General features: G+C 36.6%; 1 protein-coding gene across 2 annotated transcripts in view; it reads left to right on the plus strand.

Annotated features, from left to right (window-relative positions):
* The first annotated feature begins 492 nt into the window (after positions 1–492).
* GPCPD1 (glycerophosphocholine phosphodiesterase 1) overlaps positions 493–20781 on the plus strand; it is a 39423-nt gene continuing 19134 nt past the window's right edge. For both annotated transcript variants that reach the window (XM_026844431.1, XM_026844432.1), the window contains exons 1-9: positions 493–578; positions 5670–5754; positions 6628–6712; positions 13082–13157; positions 14933–14974; positions 16230–16353; positions 19040–19286; positions 20369–20531; positions 20619–20751. In XM_026844431.1, the coding sequence (XP_026700232.1) occupies positions 530–578; positions 5670–5754; positions 6628–6712; positions 13082–13157; positions 14933–14974; positions 16230–16353; positions 19040–19286; positions 20369–20531; positions 20619–20751 (1004 nt within the window). In that variant the 5' untranslated portion in view covers positions 493–529. The remainder of the gene's footprint in view (positions 579–5669; positions 5755–6627; positions 6713–13081; positions 13158–14932; positions 14975–16229; positions 16354–19039; positions 19287–20368; positions 20532–20618; positions 20752–20781) is intronic.

Raw genomic sequence — 20781 nt, forward strand, 5'->3', positions numbered from 1 at the left:
TCGCTGTTTGTGCTGTCATCTGTCCTGGGTTATTCCCCTTTTTCCTTCAAGGTGGTAGTGCTTTCTTGTGTTTTGAAGAGGATGCTGAAGAATAGCATAGGGAAAGAGAAGTTACTGCTTGCCAAAGGTCATAACCTTAAATGTCTTATAACTTCCAGTGTCCTCTTGGGGAGAAAAATTAATCAAAACAGGTTTTTGAAAAATCTCAGTTTAAGACTGATGAATGCTGCATGATACTGATATTTACTTGTATATGGTATTTGATTTAGTAGTCTTTTTCTCCTGACAGTGTTGCAACAGTGTCTTCTGAGCTGGATGCTGTTTTATGGAGCTGTTGCTGCTTTTAAAGAGCTTTCTGTTTTTTACTGCTCACTCAAACAGTAACATCACCAGTGGCTTGCTGCCCTGTTAAGTGATAGGATTTGTGTTTCCTCTTACTTAGGACAGCAATAGATGTTCCTGAAATGTAGTATCTTTTTCCTCCCACTACAGGAGATTTCAGCTATCCTAAGACAAAAGTTCTGCAAGTATGACTTCTTCTCAAGTCACTTTTGAAGTAAGAGGACCATCAGTTCCAGGTACCCAAATCATGCTTTCTCCTTTTTACATGGTTTAACTAGAAAAAAAACAGAAGAATGTTCAAAGGCTATCTTATATGTTTTCCTCAGAGGCAAAAACCATTTCAGTTCAAATATCAAAATGGTAAGTCACTGTAAAATACATGAATTAAGAAATTTCTCATAGATATTTGAAAATGAGATTTGGGAATTTTTATCTTGTTCTTCAGACAATTTCATAGTGTGCTAGAGATGATGATGGTAACTGAAATGGTTATGATTGTTTTCAGTGTTCTGTCTCTTTATGCCATGAAAACTAGTATTTACATTCTGTACCATGATGATCAGGTGTGCACTGATGTGTTCTGCTTTTTCATTCTCTCTGCATCCCTGTTGAAAGTTCTCTGTAACAAGATGAGACCTCTACTAAGAGTTAAGGAGAAAGAATAAGCAGCTTAATTCAGTGTTCTGTTGTGCAGATATGTGTAAAATCAATTCTGTAATCTAGATGAGATCATGTAGAACACCATGATTTAGTGTTGACAAATTGTGTTTATTACTTTCACCTTTATCTTTAGGAACTTTGAAGGAATGTCACTGTCCTGGTTTTGGCTGGTATAGAGCTAATTTTTTATTCATAATAGCTAGAATAGTGCTGTGGTTTAGATTCAGTATGGGATTCGGTGTGAGAAGAATGTTGATAATATGTTCATGTTTTCAGTTGTTGCTAAGAAATCAAAGACTTTTCAACATTTGTGGGTGTACAGGAAACTGGGAGGGAGCGGAGTCAGAGCAACAGACCCGAATTGGCTGGAATATTGTGGAATATTCCATATCATAAGCCGTCATACTCAGTATATAGATGAGGGTTGGTGGGGAAGCTGGCTCTTCTGGGATTGCAGTTTCAGGGTTTTCTCTCCACTGGGGTTGCTAGCTGGGATCAGGCTGGGCATGAGTCAGCAGGTGATGAGCAGTTGCATTGTGCATTGCTCGTTTGTATATTCTATTATCATTATTATCATAATTAGTTTAATTTTATTTTATTTGAATTATTAAGTTGTCTTTATGTCAGCCTATGAGTCTCCTTATCTTTACCTTTCTAATTCCCTCCCTATCCCCCAGGGCAGGGGAAGGGTTGAGCGAGTGGTTGCATGGTGTTTGGCTGCTGGCTGAGTTTAAACCATGACAGTCACCAAAAGAGTAATTGGTGGTTGCCTAACAGAAGCAGATGAATGTGGGAGCGCATACAGACTGGCAAAATTCCCCTTACAGGCAAATACCAGATGGCAGAAGTGTCTGTTGTAGTTGAAGGGGGAAAAGATGATAAAAACTTTTTTTTTTAAAGTTTTGGCATCTGCCCCATGTTAGACCTCTCATGTGTTTCTCCCATTTGATTGGGAATTTGGGAACTGAACACTGACACAAACTGTGGACACAAAACCTTTAGTAAGGAGCAGTGTTTTTATGGCTCTCTGGAGAAAACTTTGAAGTTAAAGAATTAATTGACCTTGGATCAGATGAAGCTATAAAGCACTGGTGAGGCTACACAACGGGAGTCATGCTCTTTTGCCCTGTTTAATGTTGCTTCTGCTGTTGTGATGACACTTTGCTTGTGTAACTTTTTTACTGATAATATTTGTAACAATATCTGCAGCAAAAATTAGAATTAGGGAGAACTTGATCCTTCCTCAGTGGCTGGTTACAAAGCATTACCTGGTATAACATAAGGAGGTGACACAGAAGGTTGCTTCTGCTTATGACAATACTGATACTGTTGGCTTTGACTGGGGACAAGCTTTGGGATGCAGCAGTGGCAAGATGCAGTCTTGTGAAAGAGGAGAGGTAGGTTTTCAGAGCTATCAGAGTTCTACAAGCAGCAAAATTTCCAGTTTATTTAGAAATGTCATGTACTGATTTTGTCAGATCACCATGGTGATAGTTGGTTAGACAAGAATCCTCACCTTAAGTGCTAACTTGCTCCCTGTGTGCTCATCACTGTCCTTTCCTGTTGATGTCAAAGCCAGTGGTTGCAGGCTAACTGGCAGGATAAAAAGGCATCACCGACATAAGAACAATGCTTTGACTCACTCCCTCTAGCCAAACCACTTCTGGAATCAACACTGGTGATGAAGCCTGACACATTGATGTAGGCTTTTACATATTTGTGACATGGAGTGCTTCCTTTTTGCCTCATCCTAGCAGAAGGAAGAGAGTCACTGGTCACAGGCTGTGTGACTCCTTTAGGCCTTCATCAGGACACAGTCCTGTACCAAGAGACTGCTGGGTGGCCAAAGATTAGCTATTATGAAATAAAAAATGGAGATTATAGCTCCCAGCTGTACAGCTGCTCCAGGCAGAGATTGCAACATCAGGGAGGTTGCTGCAAGCTTTGAGACTGGGCAGAAGACTGTGGAGTAACTTCCTCTGCCTTAGTTGAAGGAGCTCTGCCAGTAGCAGCATCGGATTCCCTGGTGAGGGCAGGGGGAGAAGTTGAAGACCCTTGATCTTAAAACACAAAACCCAACCAAATGCCACTGAATTTAGAATTGCCTTTGAAAAGGCAATTCCAGTTTATTGTGCCTTTCACTTGTGCCTTTCCTAGGATAATTTAAGCAGCATTTTACAAATCCCAATTCAGCCTCGCAGCGTGATTGTTGTTGAGTTTAGGGGTGACTGTGCATCTTGTTTAAATGTTGCCTTGTTGAGTGATAAGTATTCACTGAATGTTTACGTGTTTGCTTAAAAAAGGCCAGAAAACTATTCTAGCTAGCTGATACTAAGAGGAACATAATTTACGCAGTATTTCAGAGGTTGGCCAGTGTGTACACTAAGATGTACTAAATGATGCTATTTTAAAGGGATATTAAAAGACTTCTAGCTTCTCTTTAGTATCTCCAGTCAGAAATTCTGCATGGTATTCAGGTGGTCTTCACTCCTCCCTGCAAAAACAAACCATAATGTGCCTCAGTAGAGTGGGAAAGGTAAAGTATCTGACCTAGGCAATTGTGTGCAGTGAATTGCATAGTAAGTATACTCATACAGCTGACTTTTGTCTGCATTTATATGCTTACAGCAGGCATCCAAAAAGCTTGTTTTTTTAAAAATAATGAGACAGAACAAAAGGTTTTATAAAAAAGGGATTGTAGATCAAAATGTTATCTAAAATTATTTCCATAACCAGTTTCTAGGAACAAATTATCTTACTTATTTCCAGACCTCTGTAGATTTTCTGCAACCCTTGAGTCTTCAGGGATTTCCTTCATAAACAGTCCTTACCTAGATAAACCTGCATAACTGGAAAAAAGAGACACAGTTTTAGAGGCATAAGGAATTCCTCAAAACTGCTATTTCAGACTTTGAAGTTCCAGCTATGGTGTTTGGTTTGATAAAATGTCTTGCGTCTTTGTCATATATAGCTTGCCTACTTTGTATCTTTAGATTATTATTTAGTTACTATTGCTACTGCTTTCCCAGTTTGAAAACAGGAAACCACTATCATAGATGCTTGTGTCTTGATTTTAAGACTGCTAACTTTTCAGTTAATTCATTTGAACCTTGCTTTTCCTGTTGATGAGGTATGCAGGGTAGTTCTGGATATCCTCTCCCCTTTTTCTTCAATGCTTTTGCTTGCCTGCCCCACCCTCCGCAATTAAGGGACTAATTTGACTTCAGCTGAATTTGCTTATGTCTGCTTTGGTTTAAAAGTGATTTTGTTTGAAACCTTACATTTAGGCATTTCAAGTTAGAGGCTGAAGTAAATTTTAGTATTTTTTAATTACATTTTATTTATAAGTTACTCAGATACTCTTGGTATTTCTAACATTTTGCATAGCAAGATTAAAAGGTTAAGCAGATGGTGCCTAAATATACTTTAAAGCTTCAAGTTTTTTCCTTCTGCAGCAGGTTTTTTTTCTTGTGTCTAATAATATTGTTGAAACCCTGTAAAAGCAAAATACTAACTTGTCCTTTCCATTTGTATTTATCATTGTTGATGTTCTTAGTCATACACATTATAGGTTTTATATACAAGGATAAGTTGCAATGTTAACTTTAACTCCTGGATATCCCAGAATCAAGCTGTCCTGGTTCAGCTAGGATAGGGTTAAGTTTCCCCAGCAGAGAGGGGGAAGGGATCTCTAGGCGGGTTATTCATACCATGCTGACTTCAGGTCCTGGTGCGGGAGCGTGGGAACCTTTTTCCTTTGTGGCTTTGGTTGTGGGGAGCACGGGGCTGTCTGTAACCATTGCAGTATTTCTCTGTGTATCTTTTGTCTTGTTGGCTGTTATTACTGTTTATTGTTGTTATCATTGCTACTGTTGTTGTTCAAATTGCTTATTACACTGTTGTATTAAATTTCTTCTTATTCCAACTCGAGGTTTGTGCCCTACTTGTGTCTGAGGGTGGGGGAGGGACAACTGCAACGTGGTCTCTAGTCCCAGCAGGGCTTAAACAAACACATAAGCATTCTTACACCACTGAATTATTTTGGATTCTTTCTGTATGTATGTATGCAGTAAGGTAGACAGTGTGACAATTTCATGTGTTTTTTTGTGTAACAGCATTATGCTTTTATGGCCAATAAAAAACTGAAAGCGTAGCAGCAAAATTAATTTTATTTCTCTCAGGAATAAAATTAATTGGATGTGTGGTCTTGGGAGTAATACTGTTTGTGCTTTCTAGATTGTTCATGTGAATTTTAGAGAATATGTTTTTAGACATGTATGTTACTCTGTGTGTATATGAACATGTATTTAAAAAATACAGTATTAGGAGAAAACTGGCTTATCTTGAAAATAAGCATTTTACAGTGAAAATTTTCCTGCTGCATTTCCAGGGATTTTTGAACTGAAGGACAATTTGGAATCCAACCCTTTTAAGGGCTGGGGTTCTCAGTACTCCCTCTCTGAGGTCCGTATGATAGCAAAAAAAATGCTGTTGTAGTTTGGAGGGGTTGTGCGTGTGTGGAATTTCTTTCTGAACTGAAAAGATGGGTGATTCTGGTGTATCTATTTAAAATATTTGAAGGGTTGAGACCATGTATGCTGTACTTATCAATTCCATATAGTCTTGAGTAATGATTGTGGGGTTTTTCTGATTGGGTTTTTTTTTAGGAGAGGTTTTTGCAGTATGTGGGAGCTGCAGTGCTTTGGGAAACTGGAATCCACAAGTTGCAGTGGTCCTCCAAACCGACGATCGGTAAGTTGGGGTTTTGGGGTTTTGGGGTTTTTTATTCCCTTTGAAGTAGCTGGAGTTCTGGAGCAACTAATTTATTCTGGCTTTGAGATTGTAAACAATTGAGTTACATACAGTACTAGTAAACCTGTCCAAAATTTCTTACGCTAGCCTTGAACGTTTTGAATGCTTAGGAATGTATCTAAGAAAACGTTTAACTTGTGTATGCTTCTCTACTTATAGATGATGCTTCTACCCTTGTGGCTGGCATATTTCAGTAGTTTAGCTGTAGACATTTTGAATAAGAAACTGCTATGGGTAATTTGCAGTCCCATAACTCTACAGCAAGTTACAGGAGATGTTTATAGCATTTACTTTCTTTTTAACCTATACAAGTTATTATTGTGGCTCTAAAGAGATGGGGAGAAGATTATTTAAGCTGCTTTAAAACTCTTAAGTGGTTTGTGTGTATATAACCATGAGTGTACGTGAATGAAGTTTTAAATGGAGTGGAGGAATTCAGTGTTTTCTTGAAATCATGTCCTGCCTATTACTGTGCGTATGATGCAGGGTTTGCAGGATGTATTTTAATTCTGACTTGCTGCGTTGTGATCTTGGATGAGTCCCTAAACTGATTAATCATGCTTTCCCCATCTGTTAAATGAAGATGAGAATTTGAGAATTCTTGTGCTAGTAGAGCACTTCAGATCTGTAGATTAGAAAGTGCAATTTCAGTTCCAAGTATTTCAAAGTATTTATTGTGCTTTGTGCATGTTTGGCTAAGTTCTTGCAGCAGTACAATAAACTTTATTTTAGATTATCACATAGGACAGACATATGTCTGAGGCGGCTGTTACCCTGTATTTTGAAACTGTTTTTTTCCACACCCCCCCACAGTCAGTTATGGAAAGCTACTGTAGAGCTTCCTAGAGGAGTTCCTGTTTGGTATCGGTATTTTAAAGGGTACTTCCTAGAACCTAAGGTATGTACAAGCTTTTCTATTTTATGTTGGCTCATCCTTAGTAAAAAATTCCCTTATTTGAAGTAAAAAGGATTTTCTGAGTTAAACTTGAATTTTTAGAAATCTTAAATTGCAACGTTTGAAACATTAAAACGCTTGTGGGTATACAAGCAGTTCACTTCTGGAAATACATGACCATCTGCTGTTAACTTCAGTTATTTTTGTTAAATTGCCTTCTCTTACCAGTGTTAGTGTCTTTAAAATTCCAGTGATAGTGAAATTCCTGACATTATTGTAAAGTTTAAATGGTATGGTGAAATTCTTATAGTGGGGCTGTAACAACTTCTACATTTAGAATTGAATACAGACTTCAGCAGGGTGTGGATCTCTAGCATGGAAGCAAGTGATAGCAGGAGAGAAATGCTTAGTGTGAGCAGTAGATAATTTGCCTTATCTACTGCGATTTTAAATGACTGCAGATTTTTTGGTGAAGCATGAGAAGTATTAACTAGCTTTTGTGCTGCATAATTAACGTATGCTAATTTCTTGGAGTGCAAAGGTGGAACAAGGAATGGGGCATCCCAGTGTTCTCTCCAGGTTTGTATATAGGTATTTGCATCACTTGGGGGAAGAAAACCCAAGAGACAGACACATATGTGTTTTTACAGGTATTGATGTCATAGTTGCATGTGAGTTGAATGTATGTGGCAGTGTATTGGTCTGTGAAAGTCATAATTAGGATAAGGGGGAAGTTCTTCAGTGTAGGGATGAGACTGTGTCCAGAAAGATGTTGGACTAAGTTGGGAAAATAAGCAGCTACTCTAACTGGTTTTCTTAATAACAACTACTAACTGTAAGAAATAACCCATTTAAAGTTACCTTTGCCGTCTTTCTTACTCTATTAATATCCTGTAGCTATTCACCCCGGTCTTTACTTCTTTGAAATTGGGATTATGAAGGCTGTAGCTAAATGTGCAAAGAAGTTGTAGAATCATTTGGTCTATGTCTTTTCAATATTTTTAATTACTGTCAGTTTTTGTCAGCTGGACTAGTCTTTCTTTCACTGAAAAAATATTTGACAGAGATATCATCTTAGTGAAGGATAGTAATTTTAAATGAAACACAATTCTGTTTTTTCATTACAGCATGTGAAATAGTCTGATCTAAAACTAATGTTTAAATTGTTATTCTGAGGCAAAAGAAGGGAAGGAAATGAATATATTTGTTTTTCTGAGGTCAAAAGTAGATCAGTTCTTGCAGCCTAGCAGCTCTGATGGAACTCTTGTATTTTTTGCACATGCCCATAAATTTAAAATGTAAGCAATAGCACACTTAGTGAGACCAGATGGGCAGAAAATATGCTCATAGACAACACAATTTCTGTTTTAACATTTGAAAAAGTTTACAATATGTATTGGTGAGTGTGTTTCTTTAAGTAGGTGCTCTGTATCGTGCACGCTTTATGTACCGTGTGATGCAGAGTCTGCCAAGGTAAGTATAAATTTTATGGAATACCAGCATAAAGAGCTACTGTATATAAACAGGACAAGAAAAGAAAACTACTCTACAGAACAAAGTATGTGAATTGCCAGGGTACATGGTTATCCACTTAGCAGTGTCTGTCCTGTACCTGTTAAGTGCACAGCAATTAATTTCTTGTAACAGAGTTTTGAAGAAAAGAATCCCAGCTACAATGCTTTCTTCCTCTTTGTAAATTTGTTGAAGAACAATGAAAAAGCTGGATCCCTTCATTCTAACAGGAATATAATGCACAGTATGGTACAAATGAGGTAGTATATAGAGGATTTCAGCATTAACAACTCTGATAAGGAGAAGATACTTCTGAGTTAAGTTATTCTGGCTATTTTTATTTCAGTAATTTTTTTCGTTAGGCATCTCGTGATTAATCTCCTAAACTTTATAGGCCTGCTATATATGATCCCTCAGACGCTCTTATATTTTTATATCAGTGTGATTTTTGTGAGTCATGGTCTGTAGTAGGGTAACTTAAATACATGTGTGGTCTTAAATACATATTAAAGCCTGAATGTATAAATTTGATGCCACATAATTGAGTAAATCATGCTAAAGACAGATCCAACTGCAGTTACTATTCCTTTCTCTGTCAACCGTATCTTTGAAGGTGCTTGAGATGGACATGGTGGCAAAGCTGGGGGTGATACATATTTATACAGAGAAATCATAGTTCTCATATCCAAAATATCACTACAGACCAGATGTGAAAATAGATATAATTGAAATTTTGGAAAAAAAAAAAACAAATAGGAAAGTATTTTTCTCACCCCCCTTTAAAAAAAAAAGTCATCATTTCATCACAGTTAACTTTTGCTTGAAGGATAGTACAATATCGTGGGAAGTTTGGTTTGTTTTCATTGAAGCATTTTGGTGTTAGCATGTTGTGGTTATGTAATCAGAGCTTTATTTTTGGTACTTAATATATTGAAAATTACAGGATTTTTGTAGGAATAGAAATAAATGAACATCTATACAAAGAACATTTTACTATAAAACTGGTGCAAGTCTTGGCTCCTGCATATCAAGAGCTTTTACTGTGTTGTAAACAGTCATCTTAAGCATTTTAAGAGAAAAATAAATACATACACCCGATGAAATAAGACAGTAATTTAAACTATTTTGCTCGAGGTTTGTTCTTTTCTTAACCATAATCTGGTACCAGTTACTTTACTGGGAGGATGTTTCCATGTTTTACTCTACATATACCTTCTGTTTGTTGGAGGGTGATGACACACCAAAACCCCCTTGGTCTGGCATTTAAGTCTTCTGTATACCATATGTTTTAGGAGAATGTTTTTATATGTATTGTTTGCATGATGCATATTTGAAAGCCTTAGATACATACATACCTTATTCTGTTAAGCTGTGTTCTATATTTGTTTTTCATAAGCACACAAGTTTAGGATTATTTCTTTTGTGGAAAGTACAAAATAACTATGTGTACGTGTAGCAGGACTTCTAAAACTGGATTGGTGAATGTTTTCACACTTGTGAGAATATTGTTTACTTATAGAGGTTTCAAATGAGAAACTACCTTTTCCAAAATGTAAATAAATCCATTTATTGCCTGGAATATTGTAATAAAGGTGAAATTTAGGTCTAGACTCAGTAATTTCTTTAATATCTGAATGCCTTAAAGCTTTTGCTAGACTAATAAGCCATGGTTAACCTGATAATAACAAAGGAACACCTCTGCTGTGACTGTGCTGAGATAGCAGATTGTGTGTTAAACTGTTATAGGAAATAGTAGACCTATAAAATCTTTATTTAGCCCAGGACTTCTTGGCAGGTGGCTTATACATGCTGTTGCCTTGCAAACTTAGTTATGATGGCTGAACGGTTTTGGTTGATTGTTTGGTTTTGTGCTTAATTATTCTCTCTTACATGATACAGAAGTCCAGAGAGATTTTTGTCAGAAATCCAACATCAGAAGTTAAGTGTAATTCGTGTAGCTGTTTCATGTTCTTGAAGTAGTTTAATATACTTGAAACATACTTTCAAGAAGTGCAGTTGTATAACTGTAGTTGTCTGGTGGTTTTAAGATTATTTTTTTTTTTTTTTTTCCCTAATGCCTACTCTCATATGTTGCCTTGCATCAGGAAGTTTGGAACTGGCCTCCTAAATTATCCTTTAAACATCCATGGAAGTGTGTTCATTTTTTAATTGTACTGAGCACCCAAGCACTTCATGTAGATTGTGCATCAGACTGCTTTAAACCTCTGGAACATGAGGCTACATAAGCATTTTACCTTTAATTACAAAAGTTCCTCATGATTACTGGGGCATCCCACAGTTTCGGACAATGTAAGAGGACTTGATTATTTTTTTTTTTAAAGAAAACTTTTGGATGTCCTTTAAGATCTTTAAAATGTCATCAGATATTCACCTAAATACAAATCAAGCAACGTAATTTTGATGTATTTATTTTTTTAAAAAGTATATTCTGTGTTTAGTAGAGAGGGTTCCATGCCATACAGTGCCACTCTACTATAATCTCAGTGTGCTGCCACTTGATGTGACATTTGGATAGGTACCTTTTTAACACTGTCCTAGCAGAGGCTGACTTTTTAGGTAATGTTAACATACTATGAATATTGATGACACATAATTTACTTCTGCTATAGGCTGATCTGAACTGGGCTGTTGTTCGAATGTGGTCAGTATATGCCACTGAAATTACATTAGTATTTTAACCTCCTCATAACAATGGCTTATGTTACATGTCATTAAAACAGTATTTAATTGCCTGTAAACACAAAGATGGTCTGAACAGGCATTGTGAGAGGGCTCTGTCATGTCTGTGCCTGTTCTCTAATCCATTGCCCTATTTTCCCGGTAGCTTTGCTTGGCTTCTCTTATTATGGAAAATGTTGAGGGTTCCTGGGATTTAAATGCATAATCAGCCCACTGTATTTATTCCTTTCAGGGGATGAAATTTTGTTGAGTGTATCCAGTGTGTTGTGCTTATTGTTGGGATGATGTTACTCAAATTCTCATTCATAATTTTAGAACCTACGTAGAATTAGAGCAGGACAAGAAATAATCTGGTATTGGTATGTTAGTATCTGTGTTGGGGTTTCTACAAGGAGAAACCTTTGCTTTATCTTTTGAAGAAAACAGCTCAATCCACATTAGGACAGATTTGTATTCTCCAGGTTCACAAGCGACAAGTTGTGTCTGTGTTCATGAGAGTTGCTGTTAGAGAGTTTGCAGGCCAGCATAGTGTTAGGAAATGGCAGCCCCCCTGCTGGCAAACACAGGTTTCAGCTTTGGAAACTGAGATTGTGACATGCAAGGGTGATCCCCTGTGAAAGAAGGGGGAAGAAACTTCTCATTATTTACTTTACTAGAAGTCCATAAGAGTGATCACTGTGGTAGCAGTTGAAAGTCGGGAATTAAAACTGCCCTATAGCAGGAATAAACTGAAAACAGCATCATCTTCTTTTATTGATATTTACATGCATTCTATCTTTAAAGCATAGTTTTAAGCATATGTATTTTATTCTGACATGACCCTTAAGTATAGACATCTGAATTTGTTAGAAAAATTAAATTGCTTTTAGCTAAGATTCACAGAGCAAACCCATCCTATTGAAATATTTGGTGTCTGCTTGTTAACTCATCCAGAAGCATAGTAGATTAAATGTATATGATACATGTCAAGAAATCCCATTGTTTCTAAAGAATCTGTTCAGTGAGCTGTAAGATAACAAAGCATTATGGTACTATGTAATTAGACTGTTGAGTTTGAAGCTTGTGTGGCTGTCCCTGTTGATCTGAAATCTATTTAAACAAAACCTGAAGTACTGGGAGAAGTTGGTGTTGAAACTGGTATGACTGTGGCAACACTAGCAAGTCTGTTTGGAAATAAGAGTCACTTATGCCCAAAATACCAAAATGAAAAACTGCAGCTATTTGACAGTGGTTGTTATGACTGATATTAACAACCACCATGTGGGAGAAACTTCTTAGGGTGGCTGAGCTGGGAATCAGACATGTTCTTGCTGATAGCTGGCAGTAAGCGTTAACCTAGAAAGCTATTTTTCAGACTTAAATTGTCTGAAAGAAGAGATTCGGTTACTGTTCTGATTATCTATCTGAGCCTTGGCTATGTTTGTCAACAAATGTAGTCTTTTGAGGGACAATTTTTTTTTTTTTTAATGAAAGAACCTAATTTATCCTGCTTCAAATGGAATAGACTGCAGGGGCTTCACTGCTGGCCAGTTGGATTGTATCAACGTCTTCTTCTGAGGCAGCAAAATTCCAAGTACTGATGTTTTAATTAGATGGTATATAATTTGCTCTTCTGTACCAAACTAAAATAATTGCATTTTACAGACTTTGAATTAGTCAAGCAGATTTTGAGGGAGAACCTACCCCTGCAACTGTTAACTGCATGAGTAGATGCTGAGTGCTGTTTGGAATTAGAGATGTGGAATATGTATCTTTGTAAATTGTTGCTGTAGTATCCTAAGAAAAAAGCAAGCATGCTTAATGAGTTCAGAGGCACTTTGTTTTTTTCTGTTGGAGACTAAAGTAGCCCAGTGGAGTAGCTGTAAGCAGTAAAGATTTAACAATTTCATGTAACTTCTACACCCTGTCAGACTTTTTCACAAGTCATATGTATACCTGATGCATCAGATAGTGTCATCAGCTGTTGCAGGGGTAAGAAACAAGCCTGATCTCTCTTCTTTCTTTCCCCATCATTCTGTCTCCCTGTCCCCTTCTCTTTCTTTTCCTTTTTTCTTTCTTAAGTCTCTAAGTTTAGTTCACAACCATCCCAAACAGCTTCATGGGTAGAAAATCAGATATACCAAAAGAAATTATTGCAGACATTTAACTTTTAAATTACAGACTATCGATGGTCCCTGCGAAGTCATAGTTCACACGTGGGAGACTCATCTACAACCACGATCAATTACCCCTTTAGGTATGGGCATCAACTGCATCTGTTTGAGGCATATGCATAAGATTGCTAATATGCTGTGCATTGGTTTAGAGGGATTGATAACTAAAGTTTTAAAATGCTTATATAAACTTTTACTTTGCACAACATGGGCCTTACTCTCAAAAAATATATATAAATAAGTGGCTTCAAAATGGAGTGGATGTGAAATTCTTTGCTGCCATCCTTAAGATTACGTGTGTTGTTTTTTTATTAATTGGGAATTGTAATAATTTTCTGTAAGCTTAATTCTTTGAGACTAAGGATCCATATTATTTTTTCAGAGAAAATGTTGGGAGGGGGAGGGTGTGAAGTCACTGCTGTTAACTACTATTTCATTAGGAAAATTTTAAAGCAGAAATTCTTAGTTAGGCTTCTTTAAACAGATTAAGTTAAACAGAAATGTAGATGGGCTTATTTACCCAGCAATTTAGCAGAAATATATTTTACTGGAAGAAAAGGTGCCATGCAGACTTGAATACAAGTTTCCAATGCTTTTCTGAACAGGGAAAAAGTTTTTTTTTTAAGAGTGACTGAAGTAACCTTTGAATGTAGCTTGTAATTTAAATCTCTTATGCTGCTATGGGATGGCATGTTTTATGCACTGTCTTTTTGAGGATATGAAAAATGATATTTCCTCCACGCTTAGTTCACATCTGTTAAATACCTTCTGATGCATTGAAGAAATGTCTTTTAGAAATAAGTTGGTATTAAAGAAACTGCTTGCTAATCATAAATAGCACCATGATCACTTTTTTTTTTGTTGTTGTTGGGTTTTTTTAAATTTTAATTTCAATTTAATTAGTTGTGTTTCTCTTCCTGTAACAAGGTTGTTTCTGTATTTATCAGTAACTGATTAGGGAAGTAGCCTACTCTCTGTTAGAGTCTAGACTTTATGTCTAAATTTGGATAGCTTAATCACAAGCAGCTAGGATTTCTTTTTCCGAAGCAATACTCAACGCTTCATAAGTAGACTTTAAGATAATGCAGCTAAACCAGGATGTTAGCACTTGGTTATTATGATCCTAAATTGTTGCCTGTGGTTATTAAAAATTGAGGGCCGGCCCATGATTATTCTTAGAAAAAACCCCAAGGGGATTAATGACTGTAGAGACAAAATTTTGTTAAGATTTATGTTTTGAGAAATGTATAGTTTGTTTAGATTACTGCAATTCTGTTAATGATGGGGAATTTTCTTAGTGCCTTAAGATTTCAATTATTAAAACTTTGGAGAGGGTAAGGATGAAAGTGTGAAGTGAGTATTTCGAATATTTCATCCTAGGTTGATTTGTCACACGGGTAGAATAAGCATTTTAATTGTGACTAACTCAATTTAGAAGTTTTAACTCGAAATGTGCAGGACAGCTTTCTTGTATGTTTGCAAGGAACTTTAATGTCTTTGAGACTAACAGAAGCATTGTAGGTTCTAGTAGGATGTAGATATCAGCAAATTGCTGCAGCAGACTAGGAAATTATGCAACCTTTGCTTTTCTCAGTTCAGATTACTTTAGGTAAAACATGGCATTTTGTGTGATGATTGTTTTTTGCGGAAAGTAAGAAAAAGCATAAATTGGGAAAAAGCTTTATGGAAGGTTGCAATAAACATGCTTATTCTTTGTTTCAGTTTTCCTACATTTTTTAATGACACACTTTTTAGAATTGAAGTGGAAAAGTAGAATTAATTTAACTTAGCAATGATTCTTTATAATGTGAATACTAATTTGTTTCTTTAATTCTTTCCCCCCTCCTTTTAATTCTAGAAAATGAAATTACTATTGACGATGGATACTTTGGAATCCGTAGTAAGTGAGATATATTGACCTTTACTCTTTCCCACATATTTAAAAAGATTAAGTGTTGTAGTTGAAAAAAATTTGAAATACTAAGTTTTGACAGGAATTGCCTGTAAGTGATTGTTTTTTCTGCTTATGCAGTTATTTTTATATCCAGCATTTATGAACTCCCACTAAGGCTGTAATTCCTTTCTAATGTTAATAAAAGACTGCTAGGAAGAGTTGAAATATTGTCAGTGTGCTGCGTTAAAGGTTGAAACTTGCAAACTTAAATCATGAGTATTTTTTTGAAATATAAAATTAGACTGTTAGCTTCCTCTTAAAATCTAGTCTTAGAAAAAACTCTTTGTGCCTAGAAAAATATTGTCACTTACACGAAATATACACAGTCTGCCTCTTCAATTAGTCACATAATTGCCAAACCCTCTCATAAGCTCAAACCTCATGTTCTTGTCTGTGCATATGTCTTACTTTTGGCAGTTCTAACCCACCTCTCACTTAACACTTAGTCCTGTGGTAACTAAAGTAAATCTTTATCATATCTTATACATCTATCTTGCCTTAAAGCTTTTCCATTTTCCTTCGGATCCTCATCAAATGATGCCTGTTGCTAGGAACTCTTCAGAACTGCTTCAGCACCTGATCTGGCAGCTTGTGCTTTCTGGCCATCCTGCTTGTAGGCTTTCCTTGTCCTGACAATGAGGTGGAGGATTCTCCTCCATGCTTTGTTTCTTCATCATACCTGTTGCTATATCTTGTCCTGCACATCTACACTGCTTTACTGGTATTGGTTACGATAAGCTGATTTGACACCTGTATTTCAGTAGAAACAGGGAGTCTCAAATGGTATGAATCTTCAGAGTTTCTGTCAGTGTTATTCCATGTCTTGAGAGATCCAAGGATGAGGGAATGTTATGTCTACTTTTGGAGACTTAATTTGGCCCTTGATACTGTAAAGAAAAGTAACACTGGAATACTTAGTGCTCTCATGCAAGCAGTTTGTGTGAAGCTGGCAAGTATCATCCCCTGAAAAGCCAGCAAACAACGGCAGTATCTGTTGTCTGTTCTGGGTAGTTCAGAAGAGAAAGGTGAGAGGACGCACTCAACAATTGCTCTGGAAATACTGTTGAATAAGGCTGGTGATAAGGAGGATTGTCAAGAAGACAGTGTCAGAGGAACTGTGTATTTTTGTATATTAAACTGTCTAGATCACCCTAAAATAAGTTATTAAAGTGTCTTCTACTTTTTGTTCATTTTATGATAGATGGTATTGAAACTGTGGATGCTGGGTGGCTAACATGTCAAACAGAAATAAGATTACGTCTGCATTATTCTGAGAAACCGCCTGTAGTGATATCTAAGAAGAAATTTAAAACATCAAGGTTTAGGTAAGGGCCTGCTCATCTCAGTTTGCAATTTATCTCGTGTTAATTGTTAGTACTAATGATGCTTTTTTACTTAATTAATGCAGCATTTAAATTAATTTTGGGTTGCTGATAGGTGTGTACTATCAGGCCAATTCCCAAGTATATTAGCAATTTGTAAAAATATGGTGATATCATTCATTCAGTGGTGTGTTTTAGCTACTTCATTTTATTAATGAGTCAAAAAAATTTCTTCTGTTTCTACAAAGGAAGACAAACAGCCAAACAGAACTATTCTGTTTTCACTGCTGACTTAATACTTTTCAGCTCTTGCCTTTCTGATATATATTAAGCTATTAAATATGTATAAAGCAGATGTGATAGCACAAGTTAAGCAGCAGGTAACAGGTGTCTTTCACAACTACTTATTCCATACTTGCCTTGGTGTTTCCTGCTTCTTGGCTGGAACTATAGTGTTTTTAAGTAGTTACCTACTGTTATTTTCAGAGATTTTTCTTCTTTGTTCTTTTTTACTACTTTGAAAGAGCAGCAATGGAAGCAGAAGTTGGGGGAAAAGGAAAGGGAGAAGGCTTCCAGGTTTTTTGTTGCTTACTACTTTTTCTCCTTACCAAAGTAAACAGCCCTCTCCTTTTAATATATGGTTAATTTTCCATTGGCATTACAGATTTCCAGTCAACATGGGTGGTGGAGATAAATTAATCACTTCTGTTGCTACTTAGATCAGTTTGATGTTTTATCTGCAGAGGTGTCACAAAAAGCAGGCATTATTATAACTATACAGTTGACTGACAGAAGTGGGTATCTTAGTCCTGATGTTTTGAGGAGTGTGCTATTGCCACCAATGTTTGACCTTCTTCTCTTCTTGATTTTTCTGGGATCTAGAGCTTGCTCTCTCTTTCCTGCCCCACCCCCCAGCCTCTTTCCTTCCTGCCTGTGGCTTGTTATTTTTTTGGAGCTCTGTGGTTGCCAAACTTTATCCCAGTGCACACCATTGTACTGTGTGATGTGGCCTTAGCCTTGTTTTCTGCATCTTTCACAGTTGTCTTTTTTGGGGGAGTGGGGGGGTGGGGTGGGGGGTGCGAGTAGAAAAACCTCATCTCCTTAACTAGAGCCTGACATGTCTCTGAATGCATGATGGCTATTACTACTAACAATCCTCAGCAAAAGCGCTTTTTCACAACAGAAATTTTTAGATAATATGTTAGCCATGTGTTACTCTTACCAGTGGGAAACAGGGGAGCAGGAGCACTCAGATCCTTTGACAGACTAATACTTCTCCCACTCCTGATCTTGCATACAACCCATCTTCTTTGGAAAGGATTATGATTCCCTGTTTTCTTTAATGGAAAAAAATAAAACCAACCAATTTTGTGTTTAAATGCTCGAAAACAAATTTTGAGCTCGTAACATAGGAGCAACTTCCAGCATACTGCTATCAAAATGGTTTACAGATCACTCGGTTAAGCTGGGAGTTAATTCTGTACTCTGTGACTTATTTTGATGGTCTGATACTTGGCTTTGTCTTTTTTTAAAAATTATTTTTATCCCTGCTTCCCCCCCCCCCCCCCCCCCCCCCCGCCTTCTGATGAGGGGAAGGTTTATTTAGTATAACATTCTCCAGTGAGAAGTGAATTCTCTACAGCTTTGCAATTTTTTGTCATGTGTTATAACAAGTAGAGAGATTGTAATTTCTGAAGCCTGATCCTTGCCTAAATTGTCTGGTTGAAATTCAGACTTCATAAGCTGGGTGTGTTCACTAGATACTGTTTTCTGCATCCTGCCTAAAAAGTTAGATCTGCCAGGTAGTTTTTGTGACTGTCACTTGCTATGGCAGTGTCATTTTTCAAGTTTGTGGAGCATGTGTGTTGTGACGTCTCTTTTTGTGAGGGTATTATGAATGTGGATTTAGTGTAATGGATTTCTATGATTTGTTTATTTGAAATACGGCTTCAGTTTTACTAGTGGATTGGCAACTAATTAAATGGTAACTCTTCATCCCATCTGCTGCTTAGATGATTCAGAAGGGGATTTGAATTACTCATATATGCTTCTATCACTGGCATAATTTTATTCTGTGTGAAAGGTTTGCTCTGTATAATAATGAATCCAGAGTCTTTTTACAAAGGCTTATTCTTCTCAGTCTAGGATTTTTCAGAAGTTGCATTCAGTTTACTTTTAAATGATCATTTAAGATTTCTCAAGGGACTTACTAATTACTTCAGGCTATCTTGTTTATGTTTAATAGAATACATGTATCTGCCTTATCAGTGTTCAGATAGACTTAAAGTTGTGTGTGCGCATTTTATCAGCAGTCGCCAGTGTTCGAGTATTGATGATTACTGTTATTTTCAGGCTTTTCATTAGCCTTTCAGCATTATGGGTATCAATCTGTGGAGAAAAGCTATTTGACAGCCCAAATCGTTAGTTTGGTGGAGTGTTGCTTGTCAGAACACTAGTACAATTTTCACATTTACCCAAGTTCCAATTTTAGAAGTTACTTGAGCACTTAAATCTGAGTAAAACAAGACTTAGACAACAGCTGCAAACTGACTCTTGTGCTGTCCTGTAGATGGTGGTGTTGAGAAGAATTCTTGTGTTGTATGAGCTTCTGTTCAAGCTTCTAATTCTTTAGTGTTTCCAAAGACACTTCTATGACTTGACCATTTGTTTTGTATTTCTGGTTGAGTAGAGTAAAATTGACTCTAGAAGGCCTAGAGGAAGATGAAGATGACGAAGAGGGCCAAGAGAAAACATCCCCTACTGTGCCTCAGAAAATGGCAAACACTGTGGAGTTCTCCTTAATAAGTAACAGCGAATATAAATGTCGACACTCTCAGCCAGACTGTGGTTATGCTTTGCAGCCAGACCGATGGCTAGAATACACAATACAAACTATGGAGCCTGATAACTTGGAATTAATCTTTGATTTTTTTGAGGTATGTTTCTATATAACTAAGCAACTGATCTGCCTTTGGGAGTTAGTCAATTTCTGTCAAGATTTCACTGTTGGGATAGGGCTGTTGCCTGATATTTTTGACCTTTTGGACTTATGTAAACAAGTAATAAGACTACTGGCTACTACCCCATTTTGCAGAAGTGTTTTGTGAGTCTTCTTGACATGGCACAGAAAGTTTTGCGGTATTTGCTTATTTAGAAGTCAGTAGAGATTAGACTCCAATCTTAGTGTGCATAACTATATGTAGTTAGGTTGGCTGAATCTTTATTCTTTACCAGAGCTAAGTTTTGCTGATTCTTCTTGAACCTGAACAATATGTATATGAACTATCTACATCACAATTATTTAATCTTAATTTTAAGCTATAAACAAAAGAGATTTCTCTGTCTGGTGCAAATTAAAACTGGATTATTTGTGGTTTCTCAATACTACATCTGTTATTTCACACTCTTTTTTTCCTTGAAAGATCTTAATATTCAAAGTCCTTTTCAAAAGAAAGCAACTTTTGGGTCTCCATACTGTTTATGCAGAAGAAAGTTTTAAGCTTTCTCTCTTTGGTCTAAAAATGCCCTTAAGATCACTTAAGCTCATAACTGTAAAGTGTCTACCTAGTTCCTAAACTTGACTATGGTCAAGTCCACACTCTACATGTTAGTTGCTCTCCTCCTTCCCTGCAAAGAAATATGAAGTTATTTTAAGCATATATGTTACTCCAGTTTATCTTTGTTCTAAACCTGACTTGGGCTTTTTAGAAGACAGACTATTTCACACATGTAATTTTGATCTGAAAAGCTTATAAAATCTAAGAGTTTTCAGAGACAAATGTATATGAGTTTTGTAGATTTCTATCAACAATTTCATATTCCTGATAGTAATTTGCAACACGCTGTTACATAAAACAATTTTTTAGCCTGAAATTAGTATTTTCTGTATACACAGGAAGTTTCTGTTACTTCAGTGCCTGTAGATGTCTTCCTGAGGAGCAAGGAAGAAGAGTTTGTTTAGAATTCTCACCTACATATAACAGTAGGTGTTTTGGTTTTTTGTTTGTTTTGTTTTTAGGAAGATTTAGGTGAGAAAGTAGTACAAGGCGATGTGCTCCCAGGTCATGTAGGTTCTGCCTGTCTCCTGTCATCCACAATTGCAGAACTCGGAAAGAGTGCTGGAATTCTTACACTTGCTATTATGAGCAGAAATCCAAGGAAGACAATTGGAAAAGTTAGAGGTACAGTTTATGCAAACAGATGTAGATAATTTTACTCAGTCATCCATTATCTATTGACATGTGAGGCATTTGGTATTTGTCTTGTAGTGGACTACATCATTATTAAGCCGATCCAGGGATATACTTGTGATATGAAGGCTTCTTATGCAAAATATTGGAAACCAAGAACAACTCTAGATGTTGGACACAGGGGAGCAGGAAATTCTACAACAACAGCTAAGTAAGTTCGTTTATATTTTAATGGGGGGGG

This window comes from Athene cunicularia (assembly GCF_003259725.1).
Source record: "Athene cunicularia isolate RWA chromosome 3 unlocalized genomic scaffold, athCun1 chr3_part1, whole genome shotgun sequence".
NCBI classification, from domain to species: domain Eukaryota; kingdom Metazoa; phylum Chordata; class Aves; order Strigiformes; family Strigidae; genus Athene; species Athene cunicularia.